Raw genomic sequence first — 19515 nt, 5'->3', positions numbered from 1 at the left:
CTACGGACATATATGTGCCGAGTGTACTGGAGCACTACTCTCAAAGGCCCGATCAATTGGAAGAACTATGCTTAGCAGATTTTGCAGCATGGTTCAGATTTTGCAAAACAAGCAGAAATGTTTCTGATAATAACGAAGAATACAACGAAGTAGAGAACGAGGATGACACGACAGCTGCACTTCCAATGGCATTAAAGGATGGATCAGGATTTCTAAGAAAAAGGAAGCAAGCCCTTATTCTGCGTTGGAAACGTTTTAGCGTTGAAAGTTCAAGAGCCGATTTCTTCAGAGAAACCGCCATGATGTTTCACCCATGGAGAAATGAGGAAACAGACTTATTAAATATTGACGTCGAGAGTATTTGCAATTCACACAAGGAGCAAATTGAGCTGAATAAGCTCAAATATGACAAATTTTCATCGAACGAACTAGAACGGATTTTGGAAAACCTTCATGTCACAGTGGAAGAAACAGCTGATGATCGAGCTGCCTCACAACTTTTAGATCCCGAATTTAGACTCTAGCCGTTCCAGAGCAAACAGGAGACATTAATGTTTTTCAAGAGCACAACAATACAGAGGAAGAGGAAGAGGCGGTTCGATTAATTAAACTCCCACCTCTAATATTAGAAGACCATTTACTGGCAATGGTGCAGTCACTTAACAGCAAACAGAGGGAATACTTTGCTCATGTAATGTACAATGTAAGTAAAAGGGAAATCTTCTTCGAATATTTCGGAGGCGGTGCTGGAGTGGGCAAGAGTCGGCTTATAACAACTATATATCAAGGTGTTACTCTGCGCACCCACTGGCAAAGCAGCATTTGGAATTGGGAGCCTAACCTTTCATTCGGTTTTTTCACTCTCCGTCAACCAGTCTTCCGGCGATCTTCGGCCACTAAATAGTGACACATTAAACACAATTAATGCCAATCTCATAGATATTAGGCTTATTATAATTAACGAAATTTAAATGGTTGGAGCAACGATGCTTGCATATTTAGATTGCAGGCTAAAGCAAATTTTCAGGAGCACAGCTAAGTTTGGAGAGGCATACCAATTATCGTGTTTGGTGACTTAAAGCAACTGCCGCCAGTAGGAGATCGATGGATATTTGCGCCGAATAGGAATGATCCTTACAGTACAATTACAGAAGCACCGCTTTGGGATCAATTTCGGTACTTTGAGCTCACTGAAATAACGCGCCAGCGTGAAGATGAAGCATTTGCCATCGCTTTAAATAACATGTCAGAAGGAAATATGACACACGCTGACATCCAATTAATGAAAAGCAGGGAAAAGACCTCTAATGAGATACCGAACGAAGCCATCCATCTATTTTATTCAAATGCTGGAGCAAATGATTTAAATTTAACTAAACTGGCAAACACGATGACCGAGGAGTTCATTTCGACTGCGAAGGATACAATTAAGTCAAGTTCCCTAACAGAACGCAGCAGGGCAAACATTTTAGAAGCTGTAAAGTCTTTTAAGCCATCGGAAACACAAGGAATGCTTTATACATTGCAGCTCAAGACTTCGATCAAATATATGGTGACAGTCAACATAAGCATAAGTGATGGTCTCGTCAATGGTGATTCCGAATCACATAGATCTGAAAGTTCAGTGGTGTGACTAAGGATAAAATTCGCAGAATCAAGAGTTGGAAGCTTTTCACGTTCCAAGCAGCCTCACAGTCGCAATGCAGATTGGACACCAATCATGAGCGTGGTCCGATCATTCCAATACAAGAGAAATGAGCAAATAACCATAGAACGCAGACAGTTTCCGGTCATTCCAGCTGAAGCCATCACGATACATAAAAGTCAAGGTGGAACATACACACAAGTTGCTGTTCATCTAGAGGGTAGAGTAAGCAGATCAGCTTTATATGTAGGATGTAGCAGAGCCACAAGTGCCATTAGATTGTATATAATCGGGACATTTTCTCCCCCGAACCCATTTGGACCGCAGGATCCAATTAAAACTCAACTTAATAGGTTGAAGACAGAAGGAGCATTGACGACATGCTACAGATTTTTGACTGAAAAATTGGAACAACGTCTAGATATTTATTATCAAAATGTAAGGAGCCTAAGCAAGCATATTGAAGATATCAGATCAGACAAGCTGATTTGTTCTGCTGATATTCTGTGCTTTGCCGAGACATGGGCCTTACCTCAAGAAGAATTCCCAAAGAAGGCTACAGTGTTATTGCACGCCTTGATGGAGAAACAAGATCATCCCGACGACGCCCTGCCAACGGCCTTATAATATACTACAAGCAAGATAGGTGCCCAGGTCTATCAGAAGGATCATTTTCAAGAAACGACACCGGTTCAACAAACGTTTACCAACTGTTAAACGTAAACAATTCAACAGTTTCCATATCACTTGTGTACAGGAACCCCCGCTATAGACTTCCGGAATTTAGAAACCAAGTGGAAAATAATATCCGTCAGATAACTGAACAGTATAATGGACCGTCAGTAGTCCTTGGTGACTTTAACATATGTCGCTTAACAGCAACTGATGATTTGGAGGCTCGATTGCAACAGTTAGGATTTCAATCTTCATTGGCTAAGGTCGCCACAACAAAACAAAAAACAGCAATAGATTGGGTATGGACAAACATGGATTCTGCAATGACCTCATGTATCACATATGAAACACCATATAGTGACCATGACGGAATATTTTTAAGCTTTAGAAAATAGATATATTATATATATAGATATATGTTAGATTCAATATTATTAAATTTAAGTTTGTATTATAATATAAAGTGTAAGTCATAGATGTAATTATTGTAATTTATATATCATATAAAAAAGTATTATATATATATAATATATGTTATATATTTTCTAATTTCTATAAATATTATAATTTGTTTTGTTTTCCATTAATTTAATGTGAATAATCAATCAGCTTAAAAAATTAAAATTTATGTAAATGTCTGAAAGATCTATTTACCTCAATAACTAACCTTAATTCGAAAAGAAGATTGTTTATAGCAAAGAACCTGGCTAGAAAGAACTGGCAAAATGCTTTACGTTGGATGCAAACCGTTGACAAGTCACGTTTTCAAATGTAGTCATACATATAGTGGTTACTAAAAGAAATGCTCCTGTGGAAGGTATTATAGATTCGGCGCAGCCGAAGATAACGTTTTCTCTTGTTTATGCTTCTGTTGGTAAAATAACCTTACACTTGTTAGAGCTTTGAATAATTTTAAATTTCACATATTAATGACAACATTACAGCTGCCCATTGTCATCAAGAAAATTAGAAATGGTTTTAATTTAGCGACAGCGACAACTGCAAGCCTGCTGCCGTAAAGTCGTGCTTTTGTCTTAATAACTGTGCCCTTAAGAACGTGTGTATTTTAATATTTGACATATGCTGCCTGTTAATTTCTTTTGTCCCCATATAATTGATATTCACGATTTTGAAACGTCCGACTCCATATACATATGTGTTTATATTTATATATTTTTAAAATGCTTGAAAAAGAGTTCTCAAGTATGGTATACCGGAACAATGTAAAAAATTAATGCAATCAGGCCTTCCATTTCTGTGCCCCGATGATTTTAGTATAATTTTCGCTGACGGAAATAGTAGAATATATTAATAAAACTAAGTGAGTCTATGACGTTCAAAATATGTTAATATGATATCAAATTTTATTGAAACCCATTAATCATTTCATCGAACAATGTAGTTCAACCTTTTCGCTACCTTTCTTAATATAAAGTTTTAACAACACCTGAAGCTATTTCCCCGGTTTTTATCCTTGCAAGTTGCAATAGTATGAAATGTGCGGTTATACCTTAACTTAGCCCTTCCTTAATTGTTTCATTATAAAGTATTGCTTAAATCTAAAAATATTTCCCTGAGCTTTAATTTTTATAAATTGCGATGATAAAAATATGCATATATTGTTGATATAGTAAGGAAATAATCCATTGTTTATCCCTTTAATTACAGCCGGATATTATTGCACAAAAATCGTTGCGCTTACTTAGACTGTTTTCCAGTAAATTTACGAATTTTTCTTGCTACTACTATCTTATCTGCGAAAACATTGATACTGTTAGAAATCAATTAACGTACCACGCATTTTGGATTCCCATTTGGAGGTGAGATGCATATTGTAAATCAGGATATATTGAATATTTAACAGAGCTCAAAATATACACTCGGAAAACTTGACAGATATAGTTAAAAGGTGTTTATTTTAATTAAACAATCCGGCTTTCTTACGAACTAAATATTTCATATGGGAACTGGAAAAGGCCAGGGACAGATTTCCAAATTATATTATATTTAAGATTATAAGTTCGCCTAATTTTGCTAAAATGTCTTACATATGGACCGATATACAATATACATCCACAATAAAATCAACCCTTTCAAAATCCTTGTACACCATAAAGTATACGGGCCAATTGGAATTATAGAGCGTACTATAATATGTTATTATGAGGCAAGATACCAAACTGTTATGATCCCTTTTGAACATTTTTAGATTATATGTATGCGCCACTCCGTTTACTTCAATATCTTCCTTGGTGCTTCATATGGAATTTTGTTATCTCTCTATTATATATAAAAGTTTTCTGCTGCTGTCGAGAATCAACTAACATAAGAGCGAGCTAGCTCGCGCTCGGCGGGGGGCGGACGTAGGCGAGCGAGCGAAGCGAGCGTCCCGGAGCGCAGCGGAAGGCGCCTAGTACCTATATAAAGTAGGTGTGGTTCTAGTTGATTTCAAAGCCTGATGACATAATAATATCAAGATAATATTATGCCCCACCTTTGGCGGAAATTGGTCTAGTAGTTGCTGAGATACGAGCTTTCAACTAAAAGTGGGTGGTACCACCAGAGAATGTAAAATATAGAGAAGGTCCAACTACGGACCAGCGTGTGAATTGTCAAAACCTAACAAAATGCGATGAGGGTATTTCACCACAGTCGGCTCGGAAGGAGAAATTTTAACAGTGGCGCGTGAACAGAGCTGAGCATTGATATTACAGCCGCATGTTAGCTTATATTTTTATACGTTTATATGCAATCATATTCATAGATATGAAATTCATTTTCTGAATATCTATGATATCATGAAAAATTTATTACATTTTAATTAAACTATGCTACTTCAAAGGAATATTTGCAGTTGCTTTTTAGATATTGCTTATGTTTGATATTATGAAATGCTTTCATGTAAGTACATATGTATGCTTATGTATGTATCTGCTATGTTTTACTATATACATACATACATAAGTATATAACACACTAACATAATATCTTAAAAATCTTAATATATTTAAATAGTAATATATGCAAATCACACCTTTCATGATTTAAAGCTTACTTACATACATATGTATGTACTTATGTAAGTAAAATTCAAATTCAAATCAAGTTATTATCATTTATCAGTAATAACATTTGCGCGCACTGCTCTATATGTACATACATACATATGTGCTTATGACATTGCCAAACAAATGATAAATACACAAACCTACATTCACATATTCGTACACATGTAAATTTGTCACCCGCAAAAACTACAAACATTGTTTTATAAAAACAACAATCGTCACAAGTCAATATGTCAGCCCAATAGGCGAAGCCCAAATTTATAGTAAATCAAACAACAACATAATTTTCATTCATGAACGCAGGCGTACTTTCAACAAGCAACCTCGCTTCATTCATAAAAACAGACACCCTCTCATCTTCCCGAGCATGCGTTTGCCTACAAGCTTCTTTTCGCGACGATGGCAAAAGCTAAAAATCATAAATTGAACAAATTTCTGATATTCCCTCTAGAAGGGAAAAGTTGCAACCCTGCAAACCCACAAAACACAGAAAAAATTGACAAAATCGGCAACAAAGCTTTTGTCGATTTAAAATATTTTTCAATTTTAAAACATTTTTCCATGACGAAAATCTCTGTCAATATGAATGCATGCTCATACATAAACATACATATTTACGATAGTTTGTTGGCAAAGCTGTTACAGCGGCAAGGGAAGCGGTGACAATCGGCGGCCGTTCGTTATTTTTTTCGGCATAGCTCGGTTTTTCTACCAACAACACAATGTTGTGACGCTTTGTCGTCGCGTCAGTTTTTCGACACAGTGACTCTTTGACATGAAAACAAAAAACGTGAGCTTCGGCCATTGGTTGTCCGTGACAACGGAGATTTCCTATAAAACAATGAGTGTACATATTTACGTACATACGTTGCATGTAGACAAATTAATAATTATAATGGGTACTTTCATATTTGTTTACATGCACACATAATTATACATATATAATGTATAAGAATATTTGCGACCGCTTGGTCTTTTCTTATCGGGTTATGTCAAGCAAGAGGTGTAAAAAATCAAACCCAGAAATCTGACTGAACTGAAGCAGTCCATTAAATAGATAATTGAGGCAATCCCGAATTAGGTGTCGCATATACATGGTTGAGTATGGAAGAATAATTAATTGTTTAAATAAATAAAATTTTCTATACAATAAAAAAAATAAATGTAATCCATTGACTAAAAAGAAATTTATGTCGGTTTAATTTTGTAGCACGATTCGTTAGCCACCCTGTATAGGAAGAATATCTTCAAATTATATCCAAAGTCGTTTGCGCATTGTAAATATACGAATCTGTAAGCGTACATTTCTTAACATTGAAACTAGCATTCTTTTTCTCAATTAACATTGAAAATGCTCAATTCTGCTATTTTTCAGTCCCCTGTTGTTAATTGTGGACATTTGGTGAAATACCCTCATCGTTTTCAGTACCCCTTCCAAAAGTGGTGAAATACTGTCATCGTACCCCTGCGAAACGTGAAATATTTTGCTAATGGCCGCACTGTGAACCTTCTCTATAATTTACATTCTCTGGTACCACTCTTGTTGTCCATTTTTCTTCCAATTGTAGATTTCAAATTGTAGATGTTAGCAAAGATGTGATATTAGCTTGTTCGCTTTATGCACTTTTAGTAATCTTAATATATCTTTGTTTGGGAGTTTGCGTGGTTATTATCAAATTTCACCCACTTTTGCAACATTTCAAAGAAAAGGTTTTCATTAAGTTTTAAAAAAAACATAACTGATGAGCAATTTATATTTACATTTTACTTCCATTTGCACCTTCTAAGCTTATATGGTACATACATATGTAATTCAACTAATACCTATCCCATAATTATACCATTAAATATTTTATAAGATACTGTATGTTAAAGTGTTCAACGGAGTACAGAATTGCAACGATAAAGTGAGTTAATTTTTATACTCTTGCAACATATTGCTACAGAGCATAATAGTTTTTTCACCTAGTACTATGTTCGCAACGTCACAAAATTCGTGTTTTCATAGACAAAAGAGGTTTTCACGCGAATACTTGTGTTTTCATCCATACAAAATCTGTCAAACGAAAACACAGTTTTCGCTGAAAACCCCTTGAAAACTTACATTCCACTCATTATAATCGGTGCCTGCTCTAGTTTAATCGATGTTATTAGAAGACATATTTTGCCAGCCCTAAATTTCAGTTGACAATTTGTTTACATTCCATAATTGCACTAAACGTACCCTACAAGAAACTGCTGATGGGTTCACCAATACACTCACATTTGATATGTCAGTAATGTCAATTTACATTTGCATTTTTAAATTCAGAACTATCCACTGATTGGAGAAAGACGTACGCAGAGCTATTGAGAGCAGGAGATGGCATCAAGTGAAAATTTATTTTTATATATTCATATTTTATTACATTTTTTGTTGCATTCCTTTTTATATTTAAGTATATTATTATAACTAATTTTGATTAAAAGTTTGAAATTTATTAAAGAAATAAAAATTATATTATCTACTGCGCAAAAGAATTTTTCACTTCTGATAGCGTTTTAGTCATAACTGACAATTTTCAGCTATCACGGATTTATGGTCAGCAATGACTCAGAAAAAGACATGAGAGTGAGCAGTATAGATATATAGTGAATCAATTCCGAATACCCATGTGTTAAAGAGAGATGCAAACTCACACACATATGTTTGTTTACATCAGTTTTTGCACAAGGCTCTTAAGAAAATGATAGAAACTTTGTTCTGCGCGCTGACAAAATTTTTTACTATGGCTGTCGTATTACCCATCAGATGACCGTCACTGTTCTTGTAGGGTACACAACAAATGTAAACAAATAGATGTGTGTACTGTCAATGAAAACTCATCGAAAACACACAATGTCGGTCAGAACGACTTTGGTTCCACAATCCACAAATTGTTTTTTCAAGAGGATATCAATTCGGTGCGAACATAGTATAACGGTTGTTTGTATCAGCTAAAATTAGATAGAGGTTTTAATATACGAGTACATATATAGATAATAAGGATGACGAGACGAGTTGAAATCTGAATATCTGTTTGTCTGTCCGTCTGACCGTGCAAGGAATAAAAATTGAGATATCGTAATGAAATTTTGCGCACGTGTTCCATGGCAAGCAAGTAAGGATGAGTTTGTAGATTGGCTTAATCGGGCCACTGCCATGCCCACAAAACGCCAATAATCGAAAACCTTTAAAATACCATAACTAAGGAGTAAATTAAGATATAAAACTGTTATTTGGTTCAGAGGATTGCAGTAGCAAGGGGCACCTGTGGGCTAAAAATTTAGAATAAAATGGCGTGGCCTTTCGCTATAATGTACATATTTCCAAAGCCACTAAAGCTACAATAACCCAATTCACTAAGGACAAATCCTATAAAAACCCATACCGACGTGTGAAAATGGATTATATCCCCGCCTTCTCGCTTGTGACAAAAACTACTTAAAGCGCGAATGGGCTTAATAGGAGCCGCTGTACCTACTCGACCAATTTCAACCAAATTCGGTACATAACATTATGCTAATAATCCTATATTCCTGGGACATTCGCCTACTTCTCATATGGCACGATTTTAATTTCCTTATAATTCTTTTACTTCCCAGTGTACAAATTGAGCACCAATGAATACATAATATTATTATTCGGGCAAAATATTTCTTAAACAATAATATACCCTTACGTCACAAATGGGTTGAATCGGGTCAATATTCCTTTGGCCCCCATATAACTAATATAAAGATTTTCAAACTTTCAGTTGACTTTGTACCACATATATCGCCCTATTTGGGAGTTATTTTAATGAAATTAATATCGCATATTTTTTTGATAACTGCAGCTTTGTGCTTGGAATGAATAAAATCGGTCGAAAACTTGCCTTAGCTCCCATATTATTATGTTTAGGATTTTGAAACATCCGGCTGACTTTACTCTATATACGTATATGTTTATATTTATATATCTATAAAATTGCTTGAAAATAAATTCTCACGTATACCTGAACAATGTCAGAAATTAATGCAATCAGCCCTTCTATTTTTATGTCCCAATGATTTTAGTATAATTTTCGCTGACGGAAAGTAAAATATATTAACAAAACGAAGTGCGTCTATGAAATTCAAAATAAGTTAATATGATACCAAATTTTATTGCATTCCATTCACTATTTCATCGAACAATGAATTTTAAACCCTTCGCTATATTTTTATACTCCCGCAACTGGTTGCTACAGAGTTTAATAGTTTTGTTCACCTAACGGTTGTTTGTATCACCTAAAACTAATCGAGTTAGATATAGGGTTATATATATATATAAATGATCAGAATGAAGAGACGAGTTGAAATCCGAGTTTGAGTAAAAATTGAGGTATCTTCATGAAACTTGGTACACATTATTCTTGGTACCGTAATCGAACCACTGCCACGCCCACAAAACGCCATTAATCAAAAACAAATAAATTGCCATAACTAAGCTCCGCAATAAGATACAAGATTGTTATTTGGCGTGGCACCGCCCACTTTGAAGTGAAAACCCATATCTTGGGATCTGCTTAACCGATTTCAACCAAATTCGGTACATAATATTCTCCTCATATTTCTAAGTTATATTACGAAAATGGGCGAAATCGGATTACAACCACGCTTATTTTCCATATAACATCATTTTATATTCCATTTGATTTTTTCACTTTCCAGTAGCCAAATCAAGTAACAATGATTGTATCGGCGTAAAACTTTGCGCGAATAATACGTTTAAAGTATGCCACCTTGTGACCAAAAATTATTTAAGTTGAACCAAAACTGTTCAAGCCCCTAGGTACTGAATATGTGGACCCCAGTGCCTACAGTTGACTTTTTACCGAAAATATCGGTCAACATAGAACAAGGCGGCAAAATCCACAAAGAAATCTAAAACGAGTATACCATTTGACTTTGCGAGAGTATAAAATGTTCGGTTACATCCAAACTTAGCCCTTCCTTACTTGTTTTATGTATGAATTTTATTACATCGTTAATTCTCTGGTTCGGAGTGATGTAGAGACGCACTCGGCCGCACAAATATCTCCAACTGCAGCAGCATTCACAGCCAACCAGTTAATTTGTTGTAGATTCATATCCATATGTTGAGTGACAATATTTATTATGTCAGTGAAGTTATGGTAGACAGCTACCCCACCAGCTCTTACATTGGGACGTTTGAAATGGACGACACAATCGAAGTTCAGCACATCCACAGCTTCTTCATTGTTTATCAACGTTTGCCACAATAATAAAATATTTGCTCGTTGGGCTACTGTGCCCGTCAAGTATAATGCGTGAGCCCGTAAACTTTGGCAATTTAGGGAGAATAATGACAGAATTAATATTAACATTAACATTAACCTTACCATTAACATTATCCCTAACATTAACATTACTCCGAATCTGTCGCGTTTTCGTTTCTCTCCCATGTCTCCTTCCGTTACCGGATTTATTTAAAATTTTGTCAGTGCGTTCAATTAGGTTTGCCATTTCATCATGTCACTTTTCACTTTGGTACAACGCTTGGAAATTGTTCAAGATTACTACGAAAATTCACGTTTTCCGGTGTCTACTGTAAAATGAAAAATTATTTTCAGATTATTCTCAGAAGAGGCCCATTTCTGGCTTAATGGCTTCATCAGCAAACAAAATTGTCACTATTGGGGTGAGTCAAATACTCGTGTGGTTCTGGAAACGCTATAGCTTCTCCAAAAATTGAACGTGTGGTGTAGATTGTGGTATATAGGCATCATTGGGCCTTATTTTTTCCGAAATGAGGCAGGAAATGCCGTTATCACATTGTTAACCGATTTTTTTTCCTGGAATTGAAAAAAATCGTCCCGAAAGATCTCGAAATTTACTTTAAAAGTGCGTGGACCGCCTCTAGATGTTAAAATTTTTTTATATTTTTTGCCAAAAATTTTCTTTTTTTCTAATCTACAAATTTTACTAAGCAAAAAAAAAATGTTTTTCGCTTCATCAAAATACTCGTACATCCTATAGTGGTCCGATCGTAACGATAACTCGTCAAATAATAAAAAATATCCATAAAATAAAAAGTACAAGACTTCATCGGTCAGTTTGTATGGCTGCTATATTCTTTAGTACTATTAATGTAGTAATTTTCCTATACGAAAAATTGTGTTTGATCGGTCAGTTTGTAATGATCATATATGCTATAGTGGTCCGATCTAAACAATATGTTCGCAGATTGTCTGGTTGGCTTGGACAATAATCTATGCCATTTTTTGGGAAGTGACTTCCTCAATTAAAAAAGTTTTTTATAAAAAATATTATTCCGATCGTTCAGTTTGTATGGCAATTATATGATATAGATGGCAGTGGTCCGATTACGGTACCAAAAAACATGTGTACCAAGTTTCATGAAAATACCTCAATTTTTACTTAAGTTACAACTTGCATAGACTGACGGACGGACAGACATTCAGCCGGATTTCAACTCGTCTCTTCATCCTGATCATTTATATATATAATATATAACTCTATATCTAACTCGATAAGTTTTAGGTGATACAAACAACCGTTAGGTGAACAAAACTATTATACTCTGTAGCAACAAGTTGCGAGAGTATAATAATAATACCATAGACTCAACAACCAGATTAGGCACGACAATAGATGCAATTTTCTCAAGATATTTAAGTAATTTACAATCACGAGTTTTCATTTCATATTTTTCACATCACTAACCAATTGTATCTTTTCTTGAACATGAAAGTATGGAAATGAATGAAGAGATTTTTTAAAAATGGAGGCGAAAACATCAACCATCTTTTTTCATTAACCTACCACCCTTAAAAATTCCAGAATTATGAATAGTGGCTTCAGAATTATGAATAGTGGCTTCGGAGAAATATTTTTATCTCATAAAACTTGCTGACTATGGTGAGTATTTTCATTTCAAGTGGCCATTAAGATCCATGAAGTTTCACGTCTATCGCCTAGCTTTCTAGGCTGCTTGGTTTTTTAGTACTTATGGAACATTATTGAATTGCATTTTTTATTATTTTTTAAAAGAAGAGGTAGTTTTGAGAATTTGATTTTTATATTCGCTAAAAATGTGATAAGGTTTTCAACGGGTTTTAATAATAGTTTCTTTTTCTCGTAAATATCTTGTACCTGTGTTTGGGTGAATCTAATTTTGTAATTTTTAAAATGGATTAAATAAATTTCTTGTATTTTTCCAATAATTGATTCGTCAGTTTTTATGAAGTTTATCATGGAAAGATTCTAATATATTTTCAAGAGGTTAATAAGTTTAGTTGTATTGAAGTTGCTCGTTGATGATTTGTGAAAAATATTATTTTGGGTGAATCATACAAACACCTTCTTGTTCTAGAGCTGCTCCGAATGCATAGTTAGGTATAATGGTGGTGAGATGGATGTATTGATTTAATACAGAATACGCCAGAACTACCTCTTTTGAAACGAGTGAGGTTTGTATTTTGTTGAAGCTGCGTTATCGAAAGTCATCTTTTTACTAGAAGCATTTTTTTAAATACGTCCATCCGCTTTAGAGCGAATTAAGGGGTTTCGCTAATTTAGCGCAATTACTTATGAAGCTGCTGTAGTAGTCAGAAAGGCCAAGGAAAGATCTTAAGTCTTTCAAAGTTTTCGGATATAGAAATTTTTGTATGGCGTCAACTTTTGAAGGATTAGTTAAGTTAGTTAGTTAATGAAGCCTAGAAATTCAACTTTATTTCGACATTTGTCCATTTGAAATATGCGAAATATTTGTTCAATATTCTGGAAATTACTTTTTTCATTTTCACCGAAAACTATTATGCAGTATATCTAGAAACAAGTATAACAGATTTTACCTGTATAGTTTCTTAGAATACCAGCTAAGGCCCTTTGAAATATAAAAGGCATGTTTTTAGTTTGAATGAGAGTCGTGTAAACTCATATTTATCACTATTGGCAGAAAATGCTTTTATCTCAATTTTTTTTTATTTCGGAAAATTATTTATTATTACTTAATTAGCGCAATGATTTCATTTATTTCAAGTATGGGGTATAGGGCCGCAGGCGTCTACTTTTTTTGAGCAACCCACATAGGTGAATTCAATAGGAAATGTGTGCCCTTATTCTGCAATCTTTGAGTAAAGTTTGGATTTCATTAGTGACAAATTTTCTCATGCCAATTGAATATGGATAATATTTGAAAAAGACCTGATTTCGCTTACTACGTTAAAAGTGGAGGTCAGTTATTCATTTGGATTATATATAAATATAAACTTGTTTGCAAGTTTTTGTATGTATGTGAAATTTCTGAGAAGGTAAAGAACAATCCGTTTAATCTATTGAGAGTTGGCCTATTAACACCATTCAATCTTTCCGATTAAATGGAACGAGTTATTTCCAGAGGTCCTGGACGAAGTTGTGGTTGCTGCATGGTATAATTGCCTCGTACCAAGGATGTTAGTTGATATTTTGGACCACGGATAAAATTTGAAACTATTTGATAGTGCGTTTCATAGATTAAAAAATTTTATGAACCTATCGACATTTTTTCCAAAAGCTATATTCCCCGGGCTTACCGTTAAATTCTTGGAGGCTACGGACTATGTCTGTTTTTTGCCTAAATCCGATAACTGCAATTAAATTTCAGTTCTTAATTATTATATTCTTTTCGTCAGTATCGTTCGTTAATAGGGATTTGGCCAATGTCGTCTTTCGTTTTAAAGGACTTTAGTAACTATGATATTTGAAGTTTCAACTCAGGACTAAAATTAACTTCTAAATTTGAATTTGAATTCAATTGGCACCTAAATTTTACCACTCAAAATTTTGGCTTCGATAATGTTTTTATTAATTTTTTAATTGCTAATCCTGTGCCATTGCAAAGACGTAGCGGGTTCAAATTATGACAAAAATAACCGAAGATCCAACCCAAGTCCAGTATATCCAATGAATTCAAAAAGTCAATTGGATAACTCACAGCTTCTTTGCCATCGATAGATTTGTATGACACCAAGTCCCGTGGCAACAACTGTTGTATTATTGAATTTAATTCATTGACGTCTACATTTTTTTCTGCCAAAAACGCTCTTCTGCCAGACACCCAAGATTTTTATATTTTGTGTGTACTCAGGGAAATATATTATCGATGAGAGTATTTTGTGAGTTGATGAATGTGCAGAAATGAGTCGATTCTTTTATACATGAAGTAATTTTATGTACAGCAAGTTTTCTACTATCATTATTTCACAGTTGTTTTGAAAAATGGATCTTGAGCATATGAATGCGCATGCTCACTGTCAGTTGTAATTTTTCAACATTCGATAATATGTCTTAAAATGACAATAGTCCGGTGGCATTAACAGACAACAGTTGCAGGTAACGGCACTCAGTCTGCCTTGGATTGACTTAATAATAATAAATAATAAATGTACAACTGCTGCAACCTGTTGATGAATTTGGAAACCGAAAATACGCCAGACAGCTTCATTGGAGCTGATAAACCGGCCAATTTTGTTATTCGTTATTTCATTATTTTCATTTATTAGAGAAGCATTTACAATAGTGTTTTCAATTCTAAGTTCATTTGCTTTATTCACATACTTGCAATTGTATTTTATGGTCTTCGTCGAACTCCAGAACTCAACATTAACCCATTTACAGCTAATAAATATAAAATTATTTATTTTAATTATTATTAGTTCCAGGCATCTTGGCGTACTACTGTTGGAATAGCAGAGTGCGCGGCATAGCCTGTACGTGTAGGAAGCAATTTTGATTTTTAAATGGTTATTATGTGTTTTGATTTGGAGGTTAGTGCGTTAGACAATCAACGTTGGTTTTCATTTATTCGATTGGTGGTTGTGACGACGTATCATTAGATGATATATTTTTGTTTATTCATTTTATTGGCGGTTATTTACTATTACTTTATTATCGGCTTATAGGATAGCGACTCCACGCCTGGCTCAGATATGGCCAGAATGGGTGCTCCTTTGATTTTAAGATTTGTGATTTACGGCTACTTTTTTAAGTGGATTTGCGATAAGAGCGATTTTACCTTTTGTAAGATGAGGCACTGTATCGCATTGGGAGTATGGTAATCCCTAAACTTCATTGTTGAATTGTATTTGAGAATGTGGGTAACTATTCTAAGTGCTCGGGGTAACGGTCAATCGCTCAAGGATGTAAGTATCATCCAATATTGTGTATTGTGTCGCGCATGGACAACTGTACGTGCAATTGGATACATGTTTTCTAAGCATAGAGTGTTTTTTCCAATCAGGTTAGAATAATTTGGTAATCGGAATATCGAGATAATTTATATTTTGCCATGTTGAAATGCATATACACTGTGTATACTTATTTGGTACTACCACATAGCTCAATTCGAATTGGTGCAAGGTATGGATTTTCTGAAGCGTCGCCAAAGCAATCTGGTTTGCGTTGGTAATTTGGGAATAGTTCGCCCAACGTGGTATTTGGATCTGCGAAATTGCGGTAAAATTGTGTGTAAATTGGAATCAGTTTTCTAAGCGAATATGTTTCGCTTGTTCGTCCCAGTTGCTTCCGTCTAGCCATAATTCTTTAATCAGCACTTTTATCATTATTGGCGAAAGCCATTCTGCGGGGTCGAAGTTTTGCCAAAGAGGATAAAATTTGCCTCTGTGTTATTGGGGTCATGCAGATATAGAATCAGTAGGATATTAACACTATACAGATTCATTGGATCCTCTGTGTTTTTGTTGTACTGTCCTTTTTAAATTTAAGGAAATTAGTGCACAAAAAATTAGCTTTTGGAACAGGTATTAAATTATCTGATCTAGTAGTTGTGGCTTTGTAGAAGTCTTCACAATACTGATCTTCTGGGGTTGTTATGAGGGGGCGTTTTTCTAACTCCCGAAATTTCCTTAATTGTGAATTGAGGAATTCGTTTCAGATTTCCTCAACATGAGTGGCATGGTGGTACTGGTTCCGTAACTAGTCTACTTAGGATCCAACCGAAAATAGTATTTTGGGCCAGAAGTGAATTGAACTTTTCTCAACACCCTCGAGTATTATCTGAGGTATGAGATCGCTGCCTAATAGAATGTCTATTTGAGCGGGGGTGTTGAAGTTGGGATCTTTTAGCTTTAGGTGTGAAACCTTTTCCCAATGCTTGCAATTTATGTGATACAAGTAGTTTGGAAGTATATTTGTTAACTGCGGTAAGACAATAGCTTCTGCTTTAATTCTCTTATCCGCTTGGGGGGAAATTAAGGTAATGGGCAGATTTTATTTGACTTTTGGACTACTCTTCCGCCCATTCCCGTGATTTCAAAATTGGCTAGTTTTGTTAGCAGTTGTAGCCTATTTTGTGCCCTAGACGTTTTAAATGATCGTTGTAATCCTTGGTCTATTAAGGCTCAAAGTTTAAACAGTTCTTCTCGGTGTTCGATGGAGATGACTGCTGTGGGTAGTAATACCCTATTTTGTATTTCGCTATGTAGCGTTTGGGTTTTTAATGCCTTTCAGCAACATGGTGTCATTTGGCAATTATTGGTATTGTGGTTTTCGGGATTTGCAGTTGAAACTAAACCCGTGGTTCTTTTTGTACTAATATATGCACTTCTTTAGGGTGATATGGGAAATTTGCAGTAATGAAGCATTGTGTGGTGTCTTTTGTGACAATATAAGCAACTGAATTTGCTTTTGCAATTTTTATATGTATGCGCATGTGACAAGAAATTTGTACACAGTATTTTTGATCTAAAAAAATTATTTCATTCGTTAACTTTTAAAATTTTAAACTTCTCGCAAGATTTTAATTTATGCCCTCTTGTGCACAGTTCGCATGACGTATGTTTATTTTGTTCGGATGTGAACGATTGCGTTTTGTAAAAGCTTCTGTTTAATTTGTTTTTGCTACTAGCTTGGGGTCTATTGAAGCATCTTTTTAGGTCGTGTTGTGCAATTTTTGTTTTAATTAGCTGTTTGTTTTAATTAGATTTTTGTCAACCCTTTCAGAGATTTCGTGTTGGGTAGTAAGAAAGTCTTTCATTTGTTGCCACATGGGTCATTTCTTTCGTGATGAGAGCGATTTTTCTGGTAAAGTGGCGGTGCATATATTTACCAGTATTGGGTCCCAGCTGTCTGTGGGAATATTTTGTGTCGATAGAACCGACAAACAATTTGAAACAGTGGATAGTAGTTTAACAAATTCTTCACTTGTTTCTTTTTGAATTTTAGGCAAGTTTATTAGTGTCGTTACTTGTTTATCGACCAATATTCTTACATTTTCATATCTGGATTTTAGAGCTTCCCAAGCCAAATTGAAAGTGTCGTCATTTAGTACGAACTGTTTTACTATTGCGCCTGCTTGACCTTTAGTTTTGTATCGGAGGTGATACAATTTTTGCGCTTTTGATAATTTTTGATGGTTGATGTATACGGCAGTGAACATGTCCCGGAAGGACGGCCATTCTTCATAACCTTCATAAAATATTTCTGTGTCACATGCGGGCACCTTGAGATGGATGCCTGAACTTGCCTCTTGACTTTGAATTTGTGGCAGCTCTACTCTTGGATATGGAGTAGGTGCAATTGCTTTTATTAGCTTTAATTGATCAGAAATCATAGATTTTGTTTCTTCGTACTGGTCTAAGCAGTTTTCGTATAGTGCGTAAGCCGATGATTTAAAATCGTGTGGTAGATCTGAATTGTCATAATCTACTATGGCGTCATGAGCCGTTTGGAGACGAGTCCAAATATTGTCAGTATTGTGTTTTTTTATTTCCAATAACGATTCAGAGATGTCTTGAATCGGTGAAGATGAAAATCGAGTGCAGTATCGTGTTAATCTGTCACTCTCAGAAATGAATTTGGCAAAGTGTTTTGAGCGTTTAGCTTCTACAGGTGTAGTTTGACATTTGTCGCCATTAACCATTTTTGTTATGTTATTTATATAATGTTTCAATGAATTATTAATATATAACCTTATATTTATTTTTTCAGTGTAAACTGAATATATTGCTTTATTTAATTTAATTGAGAAAAATCGCACTTTTAATTTAATAATATTTTTTATGTCCTTATGTCGATGTATTTAGGTACACCCTAATACACCGACTTGTTAATATATTATATATTTATGTGCTCGTGAAATTGAGAGCTCGTTGAAGAGATCAATACTCTTTGTACATAAGTATGCACGGATTGTTTGTGCGTATGTATGTATATTTTCTAATGCAATTGAGAGATCAATGTGCTTTTAAGTTTTTTTGTACGCAATTCTGCTTGTTTGTTACAAGGGGTATTGCGGGATGTATGCCAATGTGGAATTTGAAAAGTGGTACGCATGCGTATGTACTTAAGTTCTTGTTAAAAAAATATGATGAATTTATATATTTTTTTTAAGAGTTTTGTTTTAATAAAAAATAAAATTAAGGAAATTTTATTTCACTTTACCACTATGTTTATTCATTTGCAATATGAAAATCACTTTTTAGTGAATGTTTAAAATTTTTATAATTTAATATTACACAATGTTGGGTATGGTATAAAATTATAAGGATAAACTGTAGTTTTCAGTATAAATAAGTGCATATTAAATATAACAATAAGTGGAATCAAAACGACTCACTTTGTAACACCTCAAGGATTTTTAGGGGAAATTTGATGTGTATGTTAGCGTTGTAGTCGCCAAATCTTCCTTCGCCTCCGCGAGAGTTTGCTTCATATTCCTTGTGTGTGTTATTTCTTCTTGATTTGTTGAACATATTTGTTGTATATATGTACTGTCAGCGTCAAAAGAAAGTGTACACCTTTTTCTCATACATTTCAGTCTTTATCTCAGTATAAAAATGTTTAAAAATTTTCAAATAAATTATCATTTATGAATGATTAAATATTTTTCTTACAAAAAATTAACAGCAATCCAAAAAAATTCCATAAATAAATATACCGTTATCCATAGTTATTTCTTTGTAATTGCTTCATTCTAATGTTATTTAGTATCCTTGTGTAGATAGAATTTTATTTGCGTTTGGAAATTTGCCAAGAGCACATCAATTTGACAATGAGTAAGCAAACTTCATTGGATGTAAGAAAATTAGTGATCAATTTTAA

At 34.4% G+C, this 19515-nt stretch overlaps 1 protein-coding gene across 1 annotated transcript in view; it reads left to right on the top strand.

Annotated features, from left to right (window-relative positions):
- LOC138858914 (uncharacterized) overlaps nucleotides 1-19515 on the top strand; it is a 428364-nt gene that overhangs the window by 168424 nt on the left and 240425 nt on the right. Inside the window, exon 3 of the mRNA XM_070112959.1 lies at nucleotides 3989-4140. Coding sequence (XP_069969060.1) covers nucleotides 3989-4140 — 152 coding nt within the window. The remainder of the gene's footprint in view (nucleotides 1-3988; nucleotides 4141-19515) is intronic.

The sequence above is a fragment of the Bactrocera oleae genome, chromosome 2 (assembly GCF_042242935.1).
Source record: "Bactrocera oleae isolate idBacOlea1 chromosome 2, idBacOlea1, whole genome shotgun sequence".
Classification (NCBI taxonomy): domain Eukaryota; kingdom Metazoa; phylum Arthropoda; class Insecta; order Diptera; family Tephritidae; genus Bactrocera; species Bactrocera oleae.
The sequence above is the reverse complement of the archived record's forward strand: the minus strand, read 5'-3'. Positions and strand labels throughout refer to the sequence as shown.